This window comes from Torulaspora globosa, chromosome 4 (genome assembly GCF_014133895.1).
Source record: "Torulaspora globosa chromosome 4, complete sequence".
Taxonomy (NCBI): domain Eukaryota; kingdom Fungi; phylum Ascomycota; class Saccharomycetes; order Saccharomycetales; family Saccharomycetaceae; genus Torulaspora; species Torulaspora globosa.
In genome coordinates, this window is record NC_050730.1 from 356,322 (window position 1) to 375,357 (window position 19,036).

The window sequence follows — 19,036 nt, forward strand, 5'->3', positions numbered from 1 at the left end:
GCAATAGACGTCAAGACCTTAGAATAAGAGCTATACACGTGATGTTTCCGATTTACTCGTCTGATGGCCCCAGGATGCGCGACCTGGTCGAAGCCATCAGCCAGGAGAGTCTCTCTCGCTGTTCAGTTCGATGAGCTTTACTGTCTTTTCAAGCTGTCTTACGGTGTTGATATGACGTCTGCGAGATGCGAAAAATAACGATGTTGAAGCCATACTTAACCTAAGACCATAACTGTAGTCGTTCAACGTGCCGCTGTTATATGGGCTGCTAGACGATAGTTGACCACTGATCTAAGTGGCGATGAGAGAGAACGGGGAAGCTGTGGATCAGGACCAAAGTTCACGCAGTGTGTCGCCGTCGCATGAGGCATCTGTCGGAGTGTGTCGTAAGAAACCGAGGAGGAACACGCATATCGCGTGTGTGAATTGCGCCAAGTGGCATGTGTCGTGTGAGGCCAGGAGGCCGTGCCACCGCTGTATCAGTAAGGGACTAGAAAGCACATGCGTGGATGCTCCAAGGAAGAAAAGCAAGTACCTGGCGGGGATACCGGATGGCTCGCTGCAGAGACGTATGAGAAGGGAGTTGCCGATGAACCACCATCATGAGCAGCAGAGGTTCCAGGATCCGCAGCATATCATACACAAGTCGAAGTTTATGTCGAATGCTGCGGACTCGGAGTATGCGATACTTTCTCACATTATAAATCAGGACTCTCTGCTGAACAAGATTCCGGTGGACTTGCTGAACTCGAGCAAGAGATACTCGCCGAGCAGCGAGCCGATACCGAGCCCTCCGGTGCGAAGTTTCCAGGCGAACGTGCCGCCTCACCCGTATCCGTCGTCGGGGCTCAACGTGTACTCGGTGCTGCTTGGGCCGAGCTCCATGGACATCGTTTCGTCTCAGGCGGATCTGTTTGTGAACCACTTTCCCTTGGAGCCTGTTGAGTGCCAGGATAACACACTGAGCTTCAAGAGACTGATGCCCGCTGAGCGAGCGCCAGAGTCGAACGAAATAAGGGTGAACACCGCGATCAACCAGTACTGTCTGAACAGCGAGTACTTGACGTTCCCGGAGGTTATGGGGGCGTGGAAGTCGCAGCAGAAGGGAAACCAGGATCATATTGTGTCGTTTGCGCTGGAGTGCTGCTCGCCCGACGCCGCCAGGACGCATAGCAAGCCGGAGTGGGAGCACTCGCTGAGGTTCTCGACACCAATGGAGATCTACACTTTGATAACGAAGCCCTTCTCGCACACGCCCGGGTTCCACCACCTTTTCACGTACCTGCGGCAAAGGTTCAGCAAGCAGGCGCTGGTCGAGATATGCCGCTCACTGGCCGAGTTTCGACCCATCTTCATAGCATGCTCCGTCACGCTGACCGAGGAAGATATGATATTCATGGAGCAATGCTATCAGCGCACGCTCCTGGAGTATTCCAAGTTCATCGTACAAACGGGGACGCCGACCTGCGTGTGGAGGCGCAACGGACAGATATCGTACATGAACGAGGAGTTCGAGATCCTCACCGGCTGGAGTAAGGAGGATCTCCTGAACAAAATGACGTTCATCGTGGAGATCCTCGACGACCCGAGCGTCGAGGACTATTTCAAGACGTTTTCTAAAGTCGCCTACAGGGACTTCAAAGGTGCGGAACAAATGCAAGTCTGCAACATACTGAGCCCCATCAAGGGCATCATTATAGAGTGTTGTTGCATCTGGACCTTGAAAAGAGACGTTTCAGGATTGCCGCTGATGATTCTGGGCAATTTCATGCCGATCTTGAACTAAAGCAGAACTACATAGAGCCTACTGTCTCAATATATCTTCAATAAATTTCTTGTAATCTACACCGCCGTTGCCATCGACTTCCACGCCCTTCAACAGCTCGTCGACCTCTTCGTCCGACAGCCTCTCCCCCAACGACGTCAACATGTATCTGATGTCGCCGACAGAGACCCTACCACTGTTCTCCTTGTCGAACACCTGGAACGCCTTTATGAAGTCCTCTACTTTTCCCGTTGTCGTGGCGTCCAGTTCCGCCTGGTTCTGCTCGATCAGCCCGCTAATCGCCTCTAATGTCAGCTGCTCAGGGGCATTACCACGCGAAAGTATCTCCTCGGTCAACTGGTTTGTCGGATTGTAGCCAATCGCCCTCAGATAGTCACCAAACAGATGCTTCGATATGGTTCCCTGGCCCTTCTTATCAAAAAGAGTGAATATATCCTTGTTTGTCTTGGAACTGGACATCTTGACACTTGCAATTGACCTCTAAAGACCAACTACTGCGCTTTCTGGACCTACAATACCGTCAAATCTGGCTTGTTTGTTGTCATTCCTTGTAGTCGATCAAGGCATCAACAAACCTTCGTACAAAACGACACGCATTTTTTCGAACAAGACCACTCACTAGGACCAGCTGTTGGGTCCTGAATCAGTTCTCGAGCTCTCCCGGCTGTCCTGGCACATAGCTGACGCTGCTCAACTCACCCGCTTCAAGCTTAGCTATCGCTTCTTCAGCGAATTGCGCGGCTGTCACTCTGTACGTGCGAATGCCGGGGTAAAAAACGGAGAACCGATCAGGGTGGCAAAACAAGTGCAAACAAGAGCTTTTGTCTCCATACGGTTCACTTTCTATTCCCATAAGCGCTACGGTTGCTACGGTATACTGTCTATTCGAAGCGTTATTCCAATCCGTTGAATCGCCAATAGCTACGCCACCAAAAACTGCTCACTTTTACATCTTTTCCGGTGCTAGAGATTTACGTCGAGATCGTTTCTGAAACTATCGACGGCACAAACAACTAGGAACTGCTGCCGCTCGTATTTTAGCTAACCAGGTAATCGATACCGTCGTTTCACGCTTCGCTGTCCTCGCAGTGCATTTTGGGCCTGTTGGGAATTTCGGCAAGAACGAGCAGGAAAAAGAAAAGATCTGAGTTTTCAGATAGAGAGAAAAGATCGCCATTATCAGGCCATTGGAACTGAATAGTCGGCAGATTTCGTTGTGAGATTCATAGGAACGAGGCGTACAGGAGCAAGGAATTGCCCGCCAATTTTTTTGGACTCCGAAGCGTATAGTAGTATATCTTCCGAGAGTTGTGTGGGCCGCAAGAGGTGTTCATTTGACAAGACAGAGCAGACATGATGTTCAGATTTGCACAGCAAACACAGGTCATCAAGGGAAGGCTCCCCAACCAGTTTGCCCATGCTTCTGCTAGAAACTCATTCAACCATTCGATACGGTTCAACAGTGCTGTGACTTTGGAGAGACAGGACTCTTCTGGCAGCACTGCAACCAATCCGTTGGCCCAGACGTCGAATCAGGTGAATGCGGCAGTGACAAAAGTTCGCCATCTGCGGAACAACTTGAATACAGCAAGCGGAAGGCCTTTACAACAGTTCAATGCTCCGAACCGTAATATAGCGCCGTCCACCACGTCAGCAGACTCTCCATGGTACCACAAAGTGTGCGCGTTCGAAGACTGCGTGTCGCAAACGCTGTACATGTCTCAGACACCCAGGCGTAAGACGATGAAGCACAATTCTGAGCATCCAAACTCGAACTCGAACCCGCTCTTTTGGGACTCCATCGGTAGAGCCATGGACTTGTACCACGATCTGATCAATACGCCAGAGTTGAACTCTGACCGCGTTTCCAAGCTAGTGCATCTTCTACACAATGGTTTGCGAGCCAACAGAAACCAGTTAACGAGAATGAACAAGAAACCCGATTATGACTCTCAAAGCTTCCACAAAGAGATGACCAATTATCTCTGTAGGTCATTGAGAGAGATATCCGACGAAGTGCTGCGCGGTAAAGTTGAGCTCAATGAGTACGGTGCCATGCACCTGATCACTGCTTTCAAGGAACTTTTGTTGTTTGAAGAAGCGGTCGATATCTGGAAGAATGCTATCAACGGTAGCAATCAATACACCGCTAACATCTTCCTGAATCCAAGAGTCGTTGGTGTCATATTACCAATCCTCTACGACAATGGCGTTTCTTACCCAGAAATTCAAAACCTGTACGAGAAGTCTTCCTCAATGATTGACTATTTCCATCCAAATCTTTCCGTCGGAATGATTAGAGCCTCATTGTCAGCAGGCGAAAATGAAATGGCTCTGAAACTTTTCCAAAGACTATGTGAGGAAAGCACAGAGATGAAATATGGTTATTTAATTGAAACCCATCTTTCATTCATTGGTGAGTGTAAGGACCTCAACGTGGCACAAACATTTTTCGATAAAGCCTTGAACGACGAAATGCCATATAAGATAGATCTGCAGGTCTCCTATGTGAAATCGTTCCTAAGAAATATCTGGACTCAAACTCATGACTTTAATCATGTTTATCAGATTTGGTTCAAATCTTCCTTACATTATGGCAAGGGTGTAAACCATGGTATCTCATCTTCCTTGAATGATACCTTTTTTGACATCTTCTTTGAGAACTATGCTCAAGATAAAGTTCAAGGTTTTGAAACGTTACAAAATTTGATTCAAACTTACAACCAAATCAAACCTATCGATGAACCATTCTTCAACATCATTCTGGCCAAATGTACGGTTTGGCGTGATCGTAGTATCATTGAATACATCGACAAAAGCTACGAACTTTTCCATATCCCAAAAACAATTGTCGCTTACAGAATCTTGTTGAAGTCAATGGGCTCGGTCGATGATGCGACCAATAGTGAAATCTTGCAAAGATGGATTCATTTAATCACCAAGTCAGACGAAATTGGTCAACGATTTATTGCCAACGCTGACTGGGCTGCGCTAAGAGATGCGACAGTCACTTGGACCCAATTCCAAAAGGAAAGGGCAACTCAGGCAACGACTCGCCAAGAATCAGCAGCAGGATCACCGAAGAGCAATGCAAGCACAGAGTTATTCACTGCTTCCAACGGTCATGTCGATTATTCCCATCCCGCTCTACAAGCGGCCAACGCGTCCGGTGCCTTTGACGATCACGAGAACACGCGCGACGCCGAATCACAAATTGAACAGCCGTTCTCCACCAATGAAAGAATGCTCCTTTACTTGAAGATTGTCAAGCGCTATTCTCCTTACTGCCGTGACTCCAGACAACTGACAAGACTGACCACCGGAACGGCCGTCAAGTACTCCGTCTTGCAGGATGCCTTGAGCGAGTTCCAGGACTTAGACGTTTCGGATATTCCTGTCCCCGCACTACGCAATTTGAAACCCAACAGCATGTGATTTTGCCTCTGCCAATATGTTCTCTATCATTTCCTTTTACCCTGGCATCGAAATGAACAGATCGTTATTCATATTCTTCGAATTAATTATTCCGTTTCATTAGCTATTCCACCAACTTTGAGCAGATACCGCACATTACTACTTATCGACTTTCTTAGTCTTACGGTGATATAATTTTTATAGACTTTTGGTTAACTTAGACTCGTCTCTCTGGGAACATAATCTTCGGGCTCTTAATGATCTTAGCACATAAAGAGGTCCAGCTTGAACCCTGTTGAATGGACTCGGAGGCATCCTGAAGATGGGGCTATGTGCTAGTAAATCTGACCAAGTTAGAGACTCAGATGCTTCCAAACGTGCAAAGCCGCAAATTAGAAAGACCCACGATTCACGCAATAAGTCTAACCAGGCGAAAGGCACTCAGCTCCGAAATGGCACTGGACATCGGGTGCATGGGGAAGTTGACGAGAACAAGGACATATTATCTGCCCAAGAAGCAGCTAGGTTAGCTGCTGAGAAGAGGTTGCAAGAATCCAATTCTAAGGCAACGCAAGGTGCTCTAGGCAAAAGGCTTGCTGAGGAGAGAAGTAAGTCTTACAAGACGCAAATGATGAAAGAAGCAGAAAGACGGCAGCTCGAAAAAGCCACCAAAGGTATTGTCTACGATTGAGATATGCAAGAATATATGTAATACCCTTCGCGGTTTCACTTAGTACTTTGTATCCTTTATAGATTGGATTCCCGCTTTCCTGACACCTTCTTTAACTTTCCCCTCGAGCAGTTCTATACTGAGCCTAATATCTTTCTCCTGTGCCGATTCTATCAGCAGATATAACTTGGGTTCATCAGTCTCTGAACGAGGAGCCTTGCCCTCTGGGTAGAACTTCCCTTTGTTCGTGATACTACAGCCCGTTTCGTGCTTTATGAACATCAATGTATCATTTTTAGTAGCTTCCCATCTCACCAGCTGTGGCAAGTCGTTCACGTTAACTTCAGCTGCAAAGGATATCACACCATCTGGGTTGGAAATCTGCGAAATACTGTACTGAAGTTTGGGAACTTGTATAAGGGAATCGACTTCACCAGACCTCCCGCCGTCAGTTGTATTTGCACTTTTTCTCTGAATCTCATTAGCGTCCTCCTCATCTCCGTATCTTTGTCTTTCCTCGCTCTCCTTAGACTTTCTCTTTAAGTCCAAACTATCGAGACCTTTACCGCCAAATCCTTGAGATACTTTATATTTACCACTTTTTATCCCCATCTCGAACTTCTCGCTCATACGCTGTAATTCTTGTACTGAACTAGAATCATGAAGTAGCAGTTCTTGCTCGCGTAAGGCCTTCCGCAGAATAAAGGCTGAGGATATTTCATTGTTCAACAAAAGTGTAATGGCATCGCCACTGTGCGTTCCGCGGGCTGTCCTACCAGTCGTATGCACATATTGCGCAAAGGTCTTGGCAGCGTTGTAAATAATCACCAATGATACCTCAGGCACATTCAGTCCTCGAGAAAGAACTTCTGTGCAAAGTAGTATACTATTTCGCATTGTCTTGAACTTCTGCAGGTTATTGATTCTTTGTTGGTATGGTTTCCCAGCATGGATTGACTGGATTATATGGCCCTCGTTTTCTAGCTTTCTCCCCAAGAAGTCGCAGATTTGTTGACTGGAGACGAATATTATAGCTTTGTCATCAGTTTGCTCTTCCACACCACTACTTGGATCAAGTTTAGCCTCGTTCTTCATTCGCTCATCCAGGATGCGTACAAGAGCCTGATATTTTTCGTCGTCACTGGCAAAGATTTGAAATCTTTGAGTAACATTTTCATTAACGAGATTCTGAGAGTTGATTGTTATACTAATAGGTGAATTAAGCACTCGCATTGCAAAGTTCTTGAGTTTATTTGGAAAAGTAGCACTGAACAGAACGCATTGCTTGTCCCGTCTCACAGTCCCCATTATTTGAGTAATTTGCGGCTCAAAGCCCAAATCAAACAATCTATCTGCCTCATCAAGCACAACAAATGTGATTCGCTTAGTCGTCAAAAGCCTACCCATGTTGAGGGTGAGTAAATCAATGAATCTACCAGGCGTCGCAACCACTACTTCAGCACCCCTTTTCAGACTGTTGATCTGCTGTTTAAGCTCAGATCCACCAGTGCAGCACACTGCATTTATCGCTTCATCTCCCTTTGTGAAAAGAAGCACTTCTTCATATATCTGTTGAGCCAGCTCTCTTGTCGGTGCCAAGATTAAGCCCAGTGGACCTGTCTCGTCGGCTGAAAGCGGACGCTGCGCTTTTATCTGCCTGAGGAGGGGAAGTAAGTACGATATAGTTTTACCAGATCCCGTTTTCGAGATTCCAATAACGTCCCTCCCACTCATGATTGCAGGAATCGCTTGCGCCTGAATTGGCGTGGGAAGTTCGTACTTCAGATCTCGCATGATGAAATTCATAACGTCGCTCGTTAATCCCAACTGAGACCACCTGGCCACTGGTAGAGGGCAGCCGGAACCTTTGATTTTGATATTGCCTAAAGCCATACGCAACTCTTGAGCCTCACTCTCTGACATGGAGGTGAGCTCTTCTGACTGCCGGTAAAAGTTCTTGCGAAACGGTTCTAAGTCTTCCCTTGCAAATTCAACTTCTTTGACCTTTTTCTTAGATTTCAACTTGGCAATACGCGTATAACGGACTCCATCATCGTCCTGCTCTTCCAGGTCATTTTCTTCACCGATCGTCTCCAATGGATCATCCTTATCCTCTAAAAACTCATCAGCCATATGTCTAGAGCTGCTTTCAGCTGCAGAAAGGCTTGCAATGCGTTGCATATATTCATCTAATGGATCAGCCAAATCTGCATTATTGCTGGAGGCCTTTTCCTCACTCGATTGTGTCCTCCTGTCATTCAGACTATCTTGGTTTGGCCGGTATAGCTCCACGGATGACGATGCCGTTTCTTCATCACTCAGGTCAAATGCTATCTTATCTTTCTTGCTCTTCCGTCTTTTAGCGTTCGGTTCAGCAGGTTTCTTGGACTCTTCACTGCTAGCCTTCTCCTTCAGACGCTCGTGGTCCCGCTCTCTCTTCTTCCTTTTCCACGCCTCAAGCTTCTGCCGTCTTGCGGCAGCCTTATCCTCACTACTATCGTTGTTAGTAATCTGTTCAACAGACTGGTCCTTCTTCTCCTTGTCAAATTGGGCCTTCTTCTGCTTCCATTTCGCTAGCCTTTGCTGTCTTTCCTGCAAAATCTCAGCACTCATCTTATCGTTAGCACTTACAGGTTTCATGGCCGAGTCGAGACTGCCAGGACTCATTATCCTCTCAACCTTCCTCTAGCAGTTTTGTCAAGGTGTTGGTTGTTGAAGGCATACTAAGTTAACGAGATAGCTTACTAGAGCTTATACTGTTAAGAAAAGACAAGCCGGAAAGAAGGTGGGCAACTGTCGCTAGATTGCATTCCATTAGCTAGGAACTTGCTATAATGGCTCCAAGACCAGAGAAACCAGTATGGATGTCCCAGGAAGACTACGACAGGCAGTTCGGGAGCGTTGGTGAAAGTAACGATGAGAAACCAGTAAAGACAGCTCAGCCAGAGATCACTGAAGCAGCACCCACTGAGGTTAAAGAGGATTTAACAGGTACTGCGACTAATGGTACTGATGGTAATGAAACAGCGAAGCCAGTATTCAAGATACACAAACGTAAGCATGCCAGATTCGATCATGAAGAAAGGCAGAGGAAACAACGAATCCAGAAGATGCGTGAGGAACAGTTGAAAAAGCATGAGATTGAGCTGGCGGCCAATAGGACCATTAATGTTGATCAAATTGTGAGACAGCACTACAACGAGAGGACATTTATCGCGAACAGATCTCGCAGGAATCTCTCGCCCATTATTAAGCTACGGAACTTCAACAATGCAATCAAATATATGCTTATTGATAAGTATACTAGAAGAGGAGATGTGGTGCTGGAGCTCGGATGCGGGAAAGGTGGTGACCTCAGGAAGTATGGCGCAGCAGATATCTCTCAGTTCATTGGGATAGACATCTCGAACGCCTCGATCCAAGAAGCACACAAGCGATACAGATCGATGAAAAACTTATCATTTCAAGTGATTCTAATTACTGGTGACTGCTTTGGAGAGTCGCTTGGCGTGGCCGTGGAACCATTTCCGGAGTGTAGGTTCCCGTGCGACGTGGTTTCCGTGCAATTCTGTCTGCATTACGCTTTCGAGACTGAGGAAAAGGCGAGAAGGGCTCTGCTCAATGTGTCCAAATCCCTGAGAATTGGTGGGCATTTTTTTGGAACTATTCCCGACTCTGAATTCATACGATACAAGTTGAATAAGATCGGTAAGGACATGGAAAAGCCTTCATGGGGCAATTCTATTTACAAGGTAACTTTCGAAAATAACGAATACGCTAAGAATGACGGAGAGTTCCCGTCTCCGTTTGGCCAGATGTACACCTACTGGTTGGAGGATGCCATCGATAATGTTCCCGAGTACGTCGTGCCCTTCGAAACACTGAGAAGTCTTGCAGACGAATATGGGCTAGAGCTGGAACTTCAGATGCCCTTTAACAAGTTCTTCGTCGAAGAGATTCCCCATTGGGTAGACAAGTTTTCTCCCCGAATGAGAGAGGGGCTACAGAGATCTGATGGCAAATACGGAGTTGAAGGGGACGAGAAAGAGGCAGCCTCATACTTTTATACAGTATTCGTATTCCGTAAAGTCAGGGACTGCGTCGAGTAAATGTACATGCAGCCACAGTCACTTGAGAGTAAGTGCTCTGGGACGTGGAGAGTATAGGTCTTCTCGCACTACAAAGCCGTGGTCACTGTCATTGTTTGTGAATTGATCAACATGGTGGGCGGCAGCCCTTCCAGCCAAATGTTAAGATCCTCCACATATAGTAAACTGGCGGTCGGGTCCTCATGTGTGCCAAGTGCTGGGATTGGCAAAGTCGAAAAGAGTAAGTCGGAATGCGCAGAGAGTTGTGTCATGACATCATTCAGAATTAAATGCTGAGCTTTGCCTGGCAAATCGTTAAAGACTAGATTTTGCATCTCCAGCACAAGACTCTCCTTTGAACAGCATGGCGATAGTTCTGGAAGAACTGGGTTTCGTGCAGAATTTGACTGGCTTTCTGCTGGGTGGTTTTCATCTGCTATGGGGATCAAAGTTGGCTTGTCTCCGCTCTCATCTTCAAGAACCTTTGTACTGGGCAACTTATCGCTAGAGAAAACCGGCCCAGCGGCTTGAGGATTGCCATGCCCTTCATATCTCTTGTGCAGCGAAGCTGAACTCTTGTTGGCCAGGTTCCGCCGCCTGCTTCCTTCATAATTAAGCCTTTGTACAACCGATGGAATGGATTGTGTGGAGTCTCGGATAGATGCCACGTCTGTCTCGTCCTCAGAATCAGAACTTGAGACAGAGCCCGCGAGCGGCATAGAAGTACTCATGCTCATTGAAACTCCGAGTCTCTGAAGTTTGGATACATTATATTTGTCACTTTTTATTTCATTAGACTTCACCTGAACAGGATTGACCATCGAAAAGCGGCGCTTAGGTTTCATTGTTTCTCTAGCTTCTTGTAGATCCTTCCACCATGGATCATCAGCCAGTTTGGAGTTAACATATTTGAGATTGATTGGATCGCCTTTAACTATTGTATTGTAAACTCTAAATTGATCAAGCGACACAACGATTACTTCCGCCTCGATTCTTAAAACGCTTAGTAGTTCTTTCATCCTCCTACTTTCGTCTGATCTATCTAATTCGTTTTCCACAAATAAAATGACCCGCAAAGTATGAGTATGCTTCCATTGCGGTACAGTGACTAAAATTGCACCAAGTTGAAGAATCAAAGTGTAAGTATCAAAGTTTGTTGTTATGGTGGATGGCGAATCTCTGTGAGTCTTCATTTGAGCACACATCTGAATAGGGTAGAGGTCTATGTTCTTCTTGGCAACAAATCTATCATGCTTATCTGGAAGGTTCAGTTTTCTGAAACCGTGGGCTATGGCTATATTTGATTGCATGAGTGATAAGTCTTCGACTATCTGCACCCATTGCTGAATTTTGATCTTATCTTCATTCTTGCATTCATCAGTAGGCAAAGGGTAACCTAAGTGCGCAACAGTAGATTTCCCGGAATCCTGACGTGGGAGTTCAGTGCCATTGCGATTGACGCCTTGGCGGCGCTCCCGATAATAATGTTGCAAGTCAAAAAATCCCAAAACTGTGATATTAGGCTTCATTCCACCAAGTCCGGAACCCAGAAAAACATTCCTAATTCCCCATGCCAACGTTGGGCCAGTTCCGATCTGTACGAATGCTTTAATCTTAGCCATATCTCTTATCTTCATCCAAGCTCGCTTTTGCTTCTTCAACTCGTTGAATTGCTCTTGGAAGTCTGCACTGACAGTGACGTGACCCAGTATGTATAATCCTCCTTTCTTCAAATTATTACAGAAACGTATCAAGTTCCAGCTGGTTCGTGGATTGTCAACCAGTAAAAGAATTTGAGGTCTCCAATATTTGATGTTGTCTTGCTTCAGTCTCAACAGATACTTTCTCACTTGATGATAGATCAGATTCTGAGAGACATCTCCCCATGGTTTTGGTGGCGAATAATAATGAATGAACAGAAAGAGAAGAACCATGGCCAAGATAACAATGGAAGCAGATATCCCATCGACCACAAACATCGCAACTGTCGAAAGAAATGCGCCTGATATAGCTGTGTAGCGACCAAAATATTTGAATGAGGGTCTGAAGTTGGGAGCGGACGAAATGACAAGGAAGAAACAAGCGAGATTCATGACAGCGAATGTCATTAGGAAGGTCATTGTGATGAACGTCGCTATTTTGTTAACATCTGAGAAGAGACACATTTGCGTAAGGAACCAGGTGAGCAATAAAGACGCTAGCGGCTTTTGGTAAAAAATGGCAAGACCTGGTACAATGCAGTCTTTTGCGATAGCCTCTAAAACATACGCAGCGCCAACCATACCGACAATAATGGAGAACAGCGAAGTCGAAAGCTCACCAAGCAAAATGATTATCTGAGCTGCGCTGATGGATTGGACGACTTGCACCTCGTTGTATAAGGTCTCACGAGGTGTGCTGCAACTCATTGATAAAACCACCATCGCGTAACAGGTAAAGGTGAAAAGCAGTCCCCATAACGTACCTTTCGGTATAGACCTTGACGGTTTCCGCAATTCGCTTGACATACCCGCGCCAGCGAATATACCTGCTGTGGCAGGGAAAAGGATTCCGAACAAGTCGTTGAAGGTCTCCCTTTTCTTCATCATCGATCCAGCAGCACCTTTCGTTAGATGGGGGAGTAAATTCCCTCTGAACGTCTCCCAGGAGATCCCTGTGTAGATTATATTGCCTTCACTGAACGGCCTTTTTATCAAGGTTGATATTGGTATTGATATGGTAGACAGTGCCAGGACCCAAAAAAGAATATTGCCTGCTCTTGACACCATTTGCGAGCCGACCAATGCAATACTGATACATAGCAGTAAGATGATTGTAGCATATAGGAATTCGTGCCAGCGACCAGCGGGAAGCAGATCAATCAAGGCAGCCTTCACCTCCGGGTCCTCGGATATACCAAAATTGTATAGCAAAGGTTCTACTATACCTATGGCATTCATACCACTGTTGAAAACCTGACCTAGAAAGAATACTATCCCAATAGAGCCGCCGAACTCTGGGCCCAGACTTCTTGATATCATGTAGTAGGCTCCACCTCCTCTCACAGTACCATTTGTGGAGATGGCTGAAACACTCAACGTCGTTAGCAAGTTGATAAGATAGCTCAACACAAGCAAGCCCAGTGTGCAGATGAACCCAAGTTGACCCAATATAAAACCAAACCGCAAGAACATCAAAATGGACAAAACGTTGAGCGAAGTTGGGACGAAAACCCCATCAAAGGTTCCCAGTTTGTCCTTATTCGGATTATTTGGATCATATTTGGACGATGTCTTTCGTAGCTCTGGTGTCTCCTGATAACTGAAATAAGTTAAGCTTGTCCTCTTGGTAGGTAGTAGACTGCTGGTTTCGTTCTGTGAACTGCTGGCTGGAGGCTTGTGAGATCCTGGTATGTCGTAGAACCTGGTACTCATCGAACAGCTTTACGTTCTTCTTGGCTATAAAAGAGTGTATTATTGCTGTAAGCGATCGTCCTTCAAGCTCTTGAAAACTGCCGGCTTTAAGAGTCGAGTAGCTTGGGCAGGATCAAGACTTATAGCTCTAGCAGAGCCCTTTAAAGACTATCACTAAATATACAGGATAATTTATGGCATCTGTAGTAACGAACATGAAGGCTAGCCGATACGATGGTTTACCGACGAAGCTTAAATTGCCAGCAAAAATCCGATGATCAGACTATAATAAACACATGGTGATTCCAATGAAGCCCAGCAGCGATGGCCCAACTGTGTTTGCACTGTTGGTAGAGGGCAGTCTTGCGGAGACTGTGTAGTGAGTAAACTTGTGGTACAGGCTGCAGGCTGGGAGGTTGCACCACTGGATGGTGATTGAGGTTTCTCGCTTGATAAGTGGCTAGACGTGGGTTTCACTGGTTCAGAAGTAGTCACACTGCATGGACAAGCGGTTATGGTGAGCGAGGTTGGACCAGTTACTGTGATGGTCTCGCCGTTCGTGATAATAGTGGTTGGCGATGGGCAGTAGGTGGTCAGCTCGGGGAGCACGGTGATCTTGGTAGTGTAAGAAATCGTTGTTGAGTTATTGTAGCCCCCGGTAGTTTCTCTGGTCGTCGTTTCGACTGGCACTTTAGCGGTCACAGTACATGGGCAGGTAGTGATGGTGACGGTGCTAGGAGCAGTGACCGTGATCGTCTCTCCGTTTCTGGTTATTATGGTAGACAATGGACAGTAAGTGGCTAACTCGGAGACCATAGTGGTCGTGCTGATGTAAGTAGTACTCGCGGTAGGTCCTTGGGGCGCAGGAATCGTGGCTGTCAGCGTACAGGGGCATGCTGTAATCTTCAGAGTGGTAGGAGCCGTGACTGTGATTGTCTCGCCATCGGTTGTTATAGTAGTTGGCGTGGGACAGTAAGCCCTGAACTCAGTGACGACCGTAGTAGCAGTGGCGCAGGAAGAGCTATTAGCCACAGGCGGAGGCCTGGAGACAGGAGGGATCATGCTGGTTAATGCTGCTATCGCCAATGCTGCTGCTCACATTTCGATAGGTGATCTGTGTCGTCGCAGCCCCCAAAAGCAGACTTACCGACATTAACTGTAATAACCTCATCTTCTGTATTAACGAGCAGTTAGTTGGACAACTAAGCGCCAGAGCTTCAACCCATTTTGAACTCCGTTTTTTATATCTCGGTTTTCTGGCATCCAGATTCAGATCTCGGCATACCGACCAAACCTAGGATTTGCCCGTCCTTGATCTCCCTGAGCCTTCTAATCTTAGCATAAAACCCTCTGGCTTCTTTAGTCTCCGTAGTTCTCTTTCTTTCTTTCCGTTCTTCGTAGTTTCACGTTATGCATCGCCTATTGTTAGATTCCTTCCTTCCTGATGGCAGAACTCATCACAGCGCAGAGAGAGTCGAGATCTGCCGTTCAAGGGATTAAATACTGCTTCTGATATAGCCTCTTTCAGTAGCTTCCTATCCCTCGCTGTCCCAGACGACCTCATCGAGCTCTGTAGGTTTGGAAGTGCTTATGGGTCGCTCATTGTGCCATTCCTGCCAGGGAATCACTATGGGATTGCTTCTCCCGGGGGAACCGGCCGACGTAACGAATGCAATTCTAGTTTTCTTCAAGGGAAGGTGTGGACGGTGATCGCCAGACTTCGAGGCCCGGTCCCAATCCCAGAAAAGGGCAATCCTGCGATCCAGGAAGGCTTCCCATCTGGAATCTCGGGATCCCATGCCAACTCCGCCGGCTGTGAGCGCGCTTTTGAGTACTTGCACTCTCTTTGTAGTCGAGCTAGTGACGAAGAAATTGAAACCATCGTCTACCACATCCAAATCTTGTTCAAACGTGCCGGCGGAGCCGTTCTGGAAGGAGGTATTCATGCAATGGTCCAGCAGAAGCACTGTAGACTTCGTAGAGTGCGTGAACTTGGTAATTGCGGTAAAGATCGCGATCAGATGCCGGCACTTGATGTCATGCATGTTTCTATCGGAGCTTCTGGCCTGGAGATGATACATATGATCGCAGACAAGCTGCGAGAAGCCGTCGATGACCACCAGCTGGCGGTCAGCCTGTTTTTCCGGCTCGTCCTGGGCTCGTAGCAGCAGCCAGCGGAAGAGGTAAAGGAGCTGGGTAAACTTGGTACATCTTGTGTGCAGGCACTTGTCCTTCGTGGCGGGACTCAGAAGACCGGAAGGCATTGGTTTGAAAGTTTCTATCCAGAGAGCATTTCCTTGAGCCCGTTCTACCAGTTGCAATCCCAGGCGGGTCTTCCCAACGCCAGGCGGTCCATAGATCTCGTAGATGGATCTCGCTTGGAACCCATCGCCAAGACACTCATCTAGCGCCTCAATGCCACTAGGAAGCGGTTCGGGGTTATCTACCAGCAGCTGCGATAGCGATATGCCCACAGACATGGGTGGTTCGTCTCTAGTGGCCCGTTTCGTGTCATTGCGTTAGCGCGTTAAGTAATAGCGACATAGTCTTATCATAGCTAGCTCTACGTGGAGGTGGCAGATCCTATACAAAGAGAATGAAAATTGATCTAGAGGAAATAGTCCATCTGCGGTTTCTTCGTCGGTATTATGGCGTTTCCAACGCCATTCTGTGGTTGCACGGCCTCGAATATGGTGTACTTTCTTTCGAGATCGTCTTCTATCCGCAGCACAGCTGCGATGTTCCCGCATCTGTAACAGTAGTTTGGCGCGGACCACACGGTCACCAGGCCGCCATCGAACATTTCCTTGTAGCCCTCCATCACCAGCTGGTGTGCCCGAGCAATCAGCTCCACGTCGTTCTTCACCAAGAACTGGTCAACTTCGTTCTTGCCGAACAGGAAACCGGCTCCTCTCGGCGACATCGACCACGTATCCACTTCCTCTGGGTCGCTCCACAGCAGGTCGCACATGGCTCCCTCGTGCGGTACCTCCTGTTTCCGGTCGATCGATCGTATCTCGTCGATCGTGGCGATGTCTGGCGAGAGGCCCCCGTGGACGCAGAACACCCGGTTGTTCACGATAGCTCCCAACGACAAGTAGTCGAACACTTCGCAACAGTATCTCCATACGTTGCTGTTCCCGTATTTCCTCATAATCTCGTCGTAAAAGCCGTAAACTTTGGTAATCTGCCGCGTTTCGTGGTTCCCTCGTATCAGTGTGATCCTGTCTGGATATCTCAGCTTGTAGCACAGCAGCAGCAGAAACGACTCTAGCGAATAGAACCCTCTGTCCACGAAGTCGCCCAGAAAGATATACCGAGACTTCTCTATTCCGCCACTCTTCTCGAATAGCGTCAGCAAATCGTGCAACTGCCCGTGAATATCGCCACAGATCGTCACCGGCGTGTCTACTCTTGTTACGTTTGACTCGTTCATCAGCAGTTCCTGCGCCCTCAGGCAGAGCGAATACACCGTCTCTTCACTAACCTGCTTCGCCTGTCTCAGCAACGATATCGTCTTATCCAGATTCATAGCGATAGTAGCCACGATTCGAACCTCTATTTGCTATCAGCTACGCTGTCTTGAAGTTCAATATAAGCGATGCCTTTAACCAAAAATTTTCATATATACGTCATCGCTAATACGTCTCACTAAACAAAGGTCAAAGTAGGCCAGCAGCGCATTCAATTGGCTGTTTTAGTTGGAATCGCCGTTAGTGGTGCAGGCATCATGGGTTATGACATGGCTTTGATGGAGAGAGCTAGCCCAATGCTCTTTTCCCGCGAGCGATACGAGGAATATCCGATGGAATACGCAGAATTGAAACATTATCTGACAAGTAACGGCATTGAGGACTTCCCTAAGAGGCAATCGAAACCGTATACACATGTGGATTATCTGGATTATCTGCTTTACCGGGATGACGAAACAGGGTCGACCATAGATCTGAACAAGAAGCTGTTGTGCGAGTATGCGCTTTACCAGGTGCAGTCGCAGAAAAGATCCGAGGTGGGCTCTATTACAATGGCGAAACTCATGAGTCTGGAGCCGCGCTCCCTGGAGTGGTACGATTGCTTGACAACGTTATTGGAGACCACCAACGCGACGAATCTTGACATCCCGCTCTTGCAAGGTAGCGATGGCTCGGGGACGAGTTCACCTGGCAAAGGGCAGGAGAAGTCGGAAGGGGTTAATCGCAGCAACACCATCATTAAGAAGAACAGGGAGCTGCAGGAACTGACGTCCTTTGTTTTGTCCAATGCGATCAAGAAAGGCATCGAGCTGAGGCCTGTCAACATGGACAATCCACTTGAGTTTCTCAAAAATGCCATTGAGACAATCATAGCGTCGTCATCACAGCCGCGGAAGGAGGATTCAGATCCACAGATGGACTCTTTGGAGACCGCCTTCAAAGATCTGCAGCTGGCACATAGTTTCCTCACAAAACAGTTTGAGAATGACCGCAATGAATACTTGCAAAACATCGAAATACTGCAAAGGACGAACAAGGAGTTGCAACAAAAGCTTCTAGACTATCATTCTGACTTGTCCCAGGTGGAGAATAGGCTGCAGGAGACCGAGCGGGAGCTGGAAGAGAATAACAAGAGAGCGAGTCAGCCGCAGAGAAAGAGTTTCGGTATCACATCGCCGCTTTTCTCCGGCGATGCTTGGAATGAGCCTTCACCAGGTTCGGCAAAGAGCTTCAACAGTACCAACGCGCACTCTATAACGATAATGAGGACGGAGTTCAAGAGGCTGCTGGTCGAGAGCCAACGGAGATACGAGAAAGAGCTGCAGGAGGAACGTGATGCGAGACTGAGACTGGAGAAGGAACTGGAGTCGCTGAGAAGGCGATCGCGATGAATGGGCAAATACGAGAAATATCAAAACTAACTAAATTACAAACACATGGATCACTCAAAATTCCCTTTCTACATCTTCCGAAATTCACTCAGCACCGGATATATGGCTTCAAAAGCCTGGTATATCTCTTCCCTCTGCTTGGCACCCGTAAGGACAACTTTCCCCGACACAAAGACCAACAGAACAATCTTTGGCTTAACCATTCTATAAATCAAACCGGGGAACAGTTCTGGCTCGTACGACGAGAAAGGCCCGTGGCTGAACGCTAGACCCTCTAAACGTATCGGGAACTTCACATCACACGATCCGACTATATTCTGTATCTTGAAATCTGTGAACTTAGCTGCGAATCCGATCTTCTGAATGATTCTCGCATACTTCCGGCTCGCTAACTTGGAGTCATCCTCACTTTTCGCACCGGTAACAACCATCTTACCGGACGCAAATATTAGTGCCGTAGTCTTAGGTTCCCTGATACGCATAATAACCGCTGCAAACCGCTTAGGATTGTATTCTGCGTTACGCGCATGCAACGCCACGGTCTTTAGATCCAGACGGCATCCCAGATTCACCGTAGCGACAATATTCTGTAATGTAGGTACTATGCCCGATGTCGCCGAATTCTCCCCCTCTTCATCGCCCGCTGTCTTCACCTCTGCATCGTGGAATTCCGGCAGTTGTTCGTCACTCACCTTCTTCTCCTGGCCTTCCCAGACCTGCCGGGTCGTCGGATCAAAAACAATCCTGTTAGCTTCTTGAAACTCCTTCAGTCTATCGTTTTCAGCCATTATATCACGCTCCTAAACCACCTAACCTGCCTAT

At 47.2% G+C, this 19,036-nt stretch overlaps 12 protein-coding genes across 12 annotated transcripts; 5 read left to right on the forward strand and 7 right to left on the reverse strand.

Annotated features, from left to right (window-relative positions):
* Positions 1-301: 301 nt before the first annotated feature.
* ERT1 (Ert1p) lies at positions 302-1,786 on the forward strand (the record flags this gene model as incomplete). The annotated part of the gene is made up of 1 exon (XM_037283456.1): positions 302-1,786. One exon carries the CDS (start codon positions 302-304, stop codon positions 1,784-1,786), a length of 1,485 nt encoding a protein of 494 aa, XP_037139352.1.
* Positions 1,787-1,804: 18 nt separating this feature from the next.
* MLC1 (Mlc1p) lies at positions 1,805-2,245 on the reverse strand (the record flags this gene model as incomplete). Its single annotated transcript, XM_037283457.1, has 1 exon — positions 1,805-2,245. The coding sequence occupies one exon, from the start codon at positions 2,243-2,245 to the stop codon at positions 1,805-1,807; it is 441 nt and encodes a 146-aa protein (XP_037139353.1).
* An 894-nt stretch (positions 2,246-3,139) lies between these two features.
* HG536_0D02020 (uncharacterized protein) lies at positions 3,140-5,221 on the forward strand (the record flags this gene model as incomplete). The annotated part of the gene is made up of 1 exon (XM_037283458.1): positions 3,140-5,221. The coding sequence occupies one exon, from the start codon at positions 3,140-3,142 to the stop codon at positions 5,219-5,221; it is 2,082 nt and encodes a 693-aa protein (XP_037139354.1).
* A 301-nt stretch (positions 5,222-5,522) lies between these two features.
* Positions 5,523-5,891, forward strand: HG536_0D02030 (uncharacterized protein; the record flags this gene model as incomplete). Its single annotated transcript, XM_037283459.1, has 1 exon — positions 5,523-5,891. The coding sequence occupies one exon, from the start codon at positions 5,523-5,525 to the stop codon at positions 5,889-5,891; it is 369 nt and encodes a 122-aa protein (XP_037139355.1).
* Positions 5,892-5,930: 39 nt separating this feature from the next.
* Positions 5,931-8,537, reverse strand: PRP5 (DEAD-box RNA helicase PRP5; the record flags this gene model as incomplete). The annotated part of the gene is made up of 1 exon (XM_037283460.1): positions 5,931-8,537. One exon carries the CDS (start codon positions 8,535-8,537, stop codon positions 5,931-5,933), a length of 2,607 nt encoding a protein of 868 aa, XP_037139356.1.
* A 167-nt stretch (positions 8,538-8,704) lies between these two features.
* ABD1 (mRNA (guanine-N7)-methyltransferase) lies at positions 8,705-9,979 on the forward strand (the record flags this gene model as incomplete). Its single annotated transcript, XM_037283461.1, has 1 exon — positions 8,705-9,979. The coding sequence occupies one exon, from the start codon at positions 8,705-8,707 to the stop codon at positions 9,977-9,979; it is 1,275 nt and encodes a 424-aa protein (XP_037139357.1).
* Positions 9,980-10,047: 68 nt separating this feature from the next.
* On the reverse strand, positions 10,048-13,371 carry VHC1 (Vhc1p; the record flags this gene model as incomplete). The annotated part of the gene is made up of 1 exon (XM_037283462.1): positions 10,048-13,371. The coding sequence occupies one exon, from the start codon at positions 13,369-13,371 to the stop codon at positions 10,048-10,050; it is 3,324 nt and encodes a 1,107-aa protein (XP_037139358.1).
* A 231-nt stretch (positions 13,372-13,602) lies between these two features.
* SED1 (Sed1p) lies at positions 13,603-14,412 on the reverse strand (the record flags this gene model as incomplete). Its single annotated transcript, XM_037283463.1, has 1 exon — positions 13,603-14,412. One exon carries the CDS (start codon positions 14,410-14,412, stop codon positions 13,603-13,605), a length of 810 nt encoding a protein of 269 aa, XP_037139359.1.
* A 473-nt stretch (positions 14,413-14,885) lies between these two features.
* RAD55 (putative DNA-dependent ATPase RAD55) lies at positions 14,886-15,830 on the reverse strand (the record flags this gene model as incomplete). Its single annotated transcript, XM_037283464.1, has 1 exon — positions 14,886-15,830. One exon carries the CDS (start codon positions 15,828-15,830, stop codon positions 14,886-14,888), a length of 945 nt encoding a protein of 314 aa, XP_037139360.1.
* A 128-nt stretch (positions 15,831-15,958) lies between these two features.
* PPH3 (phosphoprotein phosphatase PP4 catalytic subunit PPH3) lies at positions 15,959-16,882 on the reverse strand (the record flags this gene model as incomplete). Its single annotated transcript, XM_037283465.1, has 1 exon — positions 15,959-16,882. One exon carries the CDS (start codon positions 16,880-16,882, stop codon positions 15,959-15,961), a length of 924 nt encoding a protein of 307 aa, XP_037139361.1.
* A 198-nt stretch (positions 16,883-17,080) lies between these two features.
* Positions 17,081-18,214, forward strand: PEA2 (Pea2p; the record flags this gene model as incomplete). Its single annotated transcript, XM_037283466.1, has 1 exon — positions 17,081-18,214. The coding sequence occupies one exon, from the start codon at positions 17,081-17,083 to the stop codon at positions 18,212-18,214; it is 1,134 nt and encodes a 377-aa protein (XP_037139362.1).
* Positions 18,215-18,282: 68 nt separating this feature from the next.
* Positions 18,283-19,002, reverse strand: SPT15 (TATA-binding protein; the record flags this gene model as incomplete). Its single annotated transcript, XM_037283467.1, has 1 exon — positions 18,283-19,002. The coding sequence occupies one exon, from the start codon at positions 19,000-19,002 to the stop codon at positions 18,283-18,285; it is 720 nt and encodes a 239-aa protein (XP_037139363.1).
* Positions 19,003-19,036: the final 34 nt, after the last annotated feature.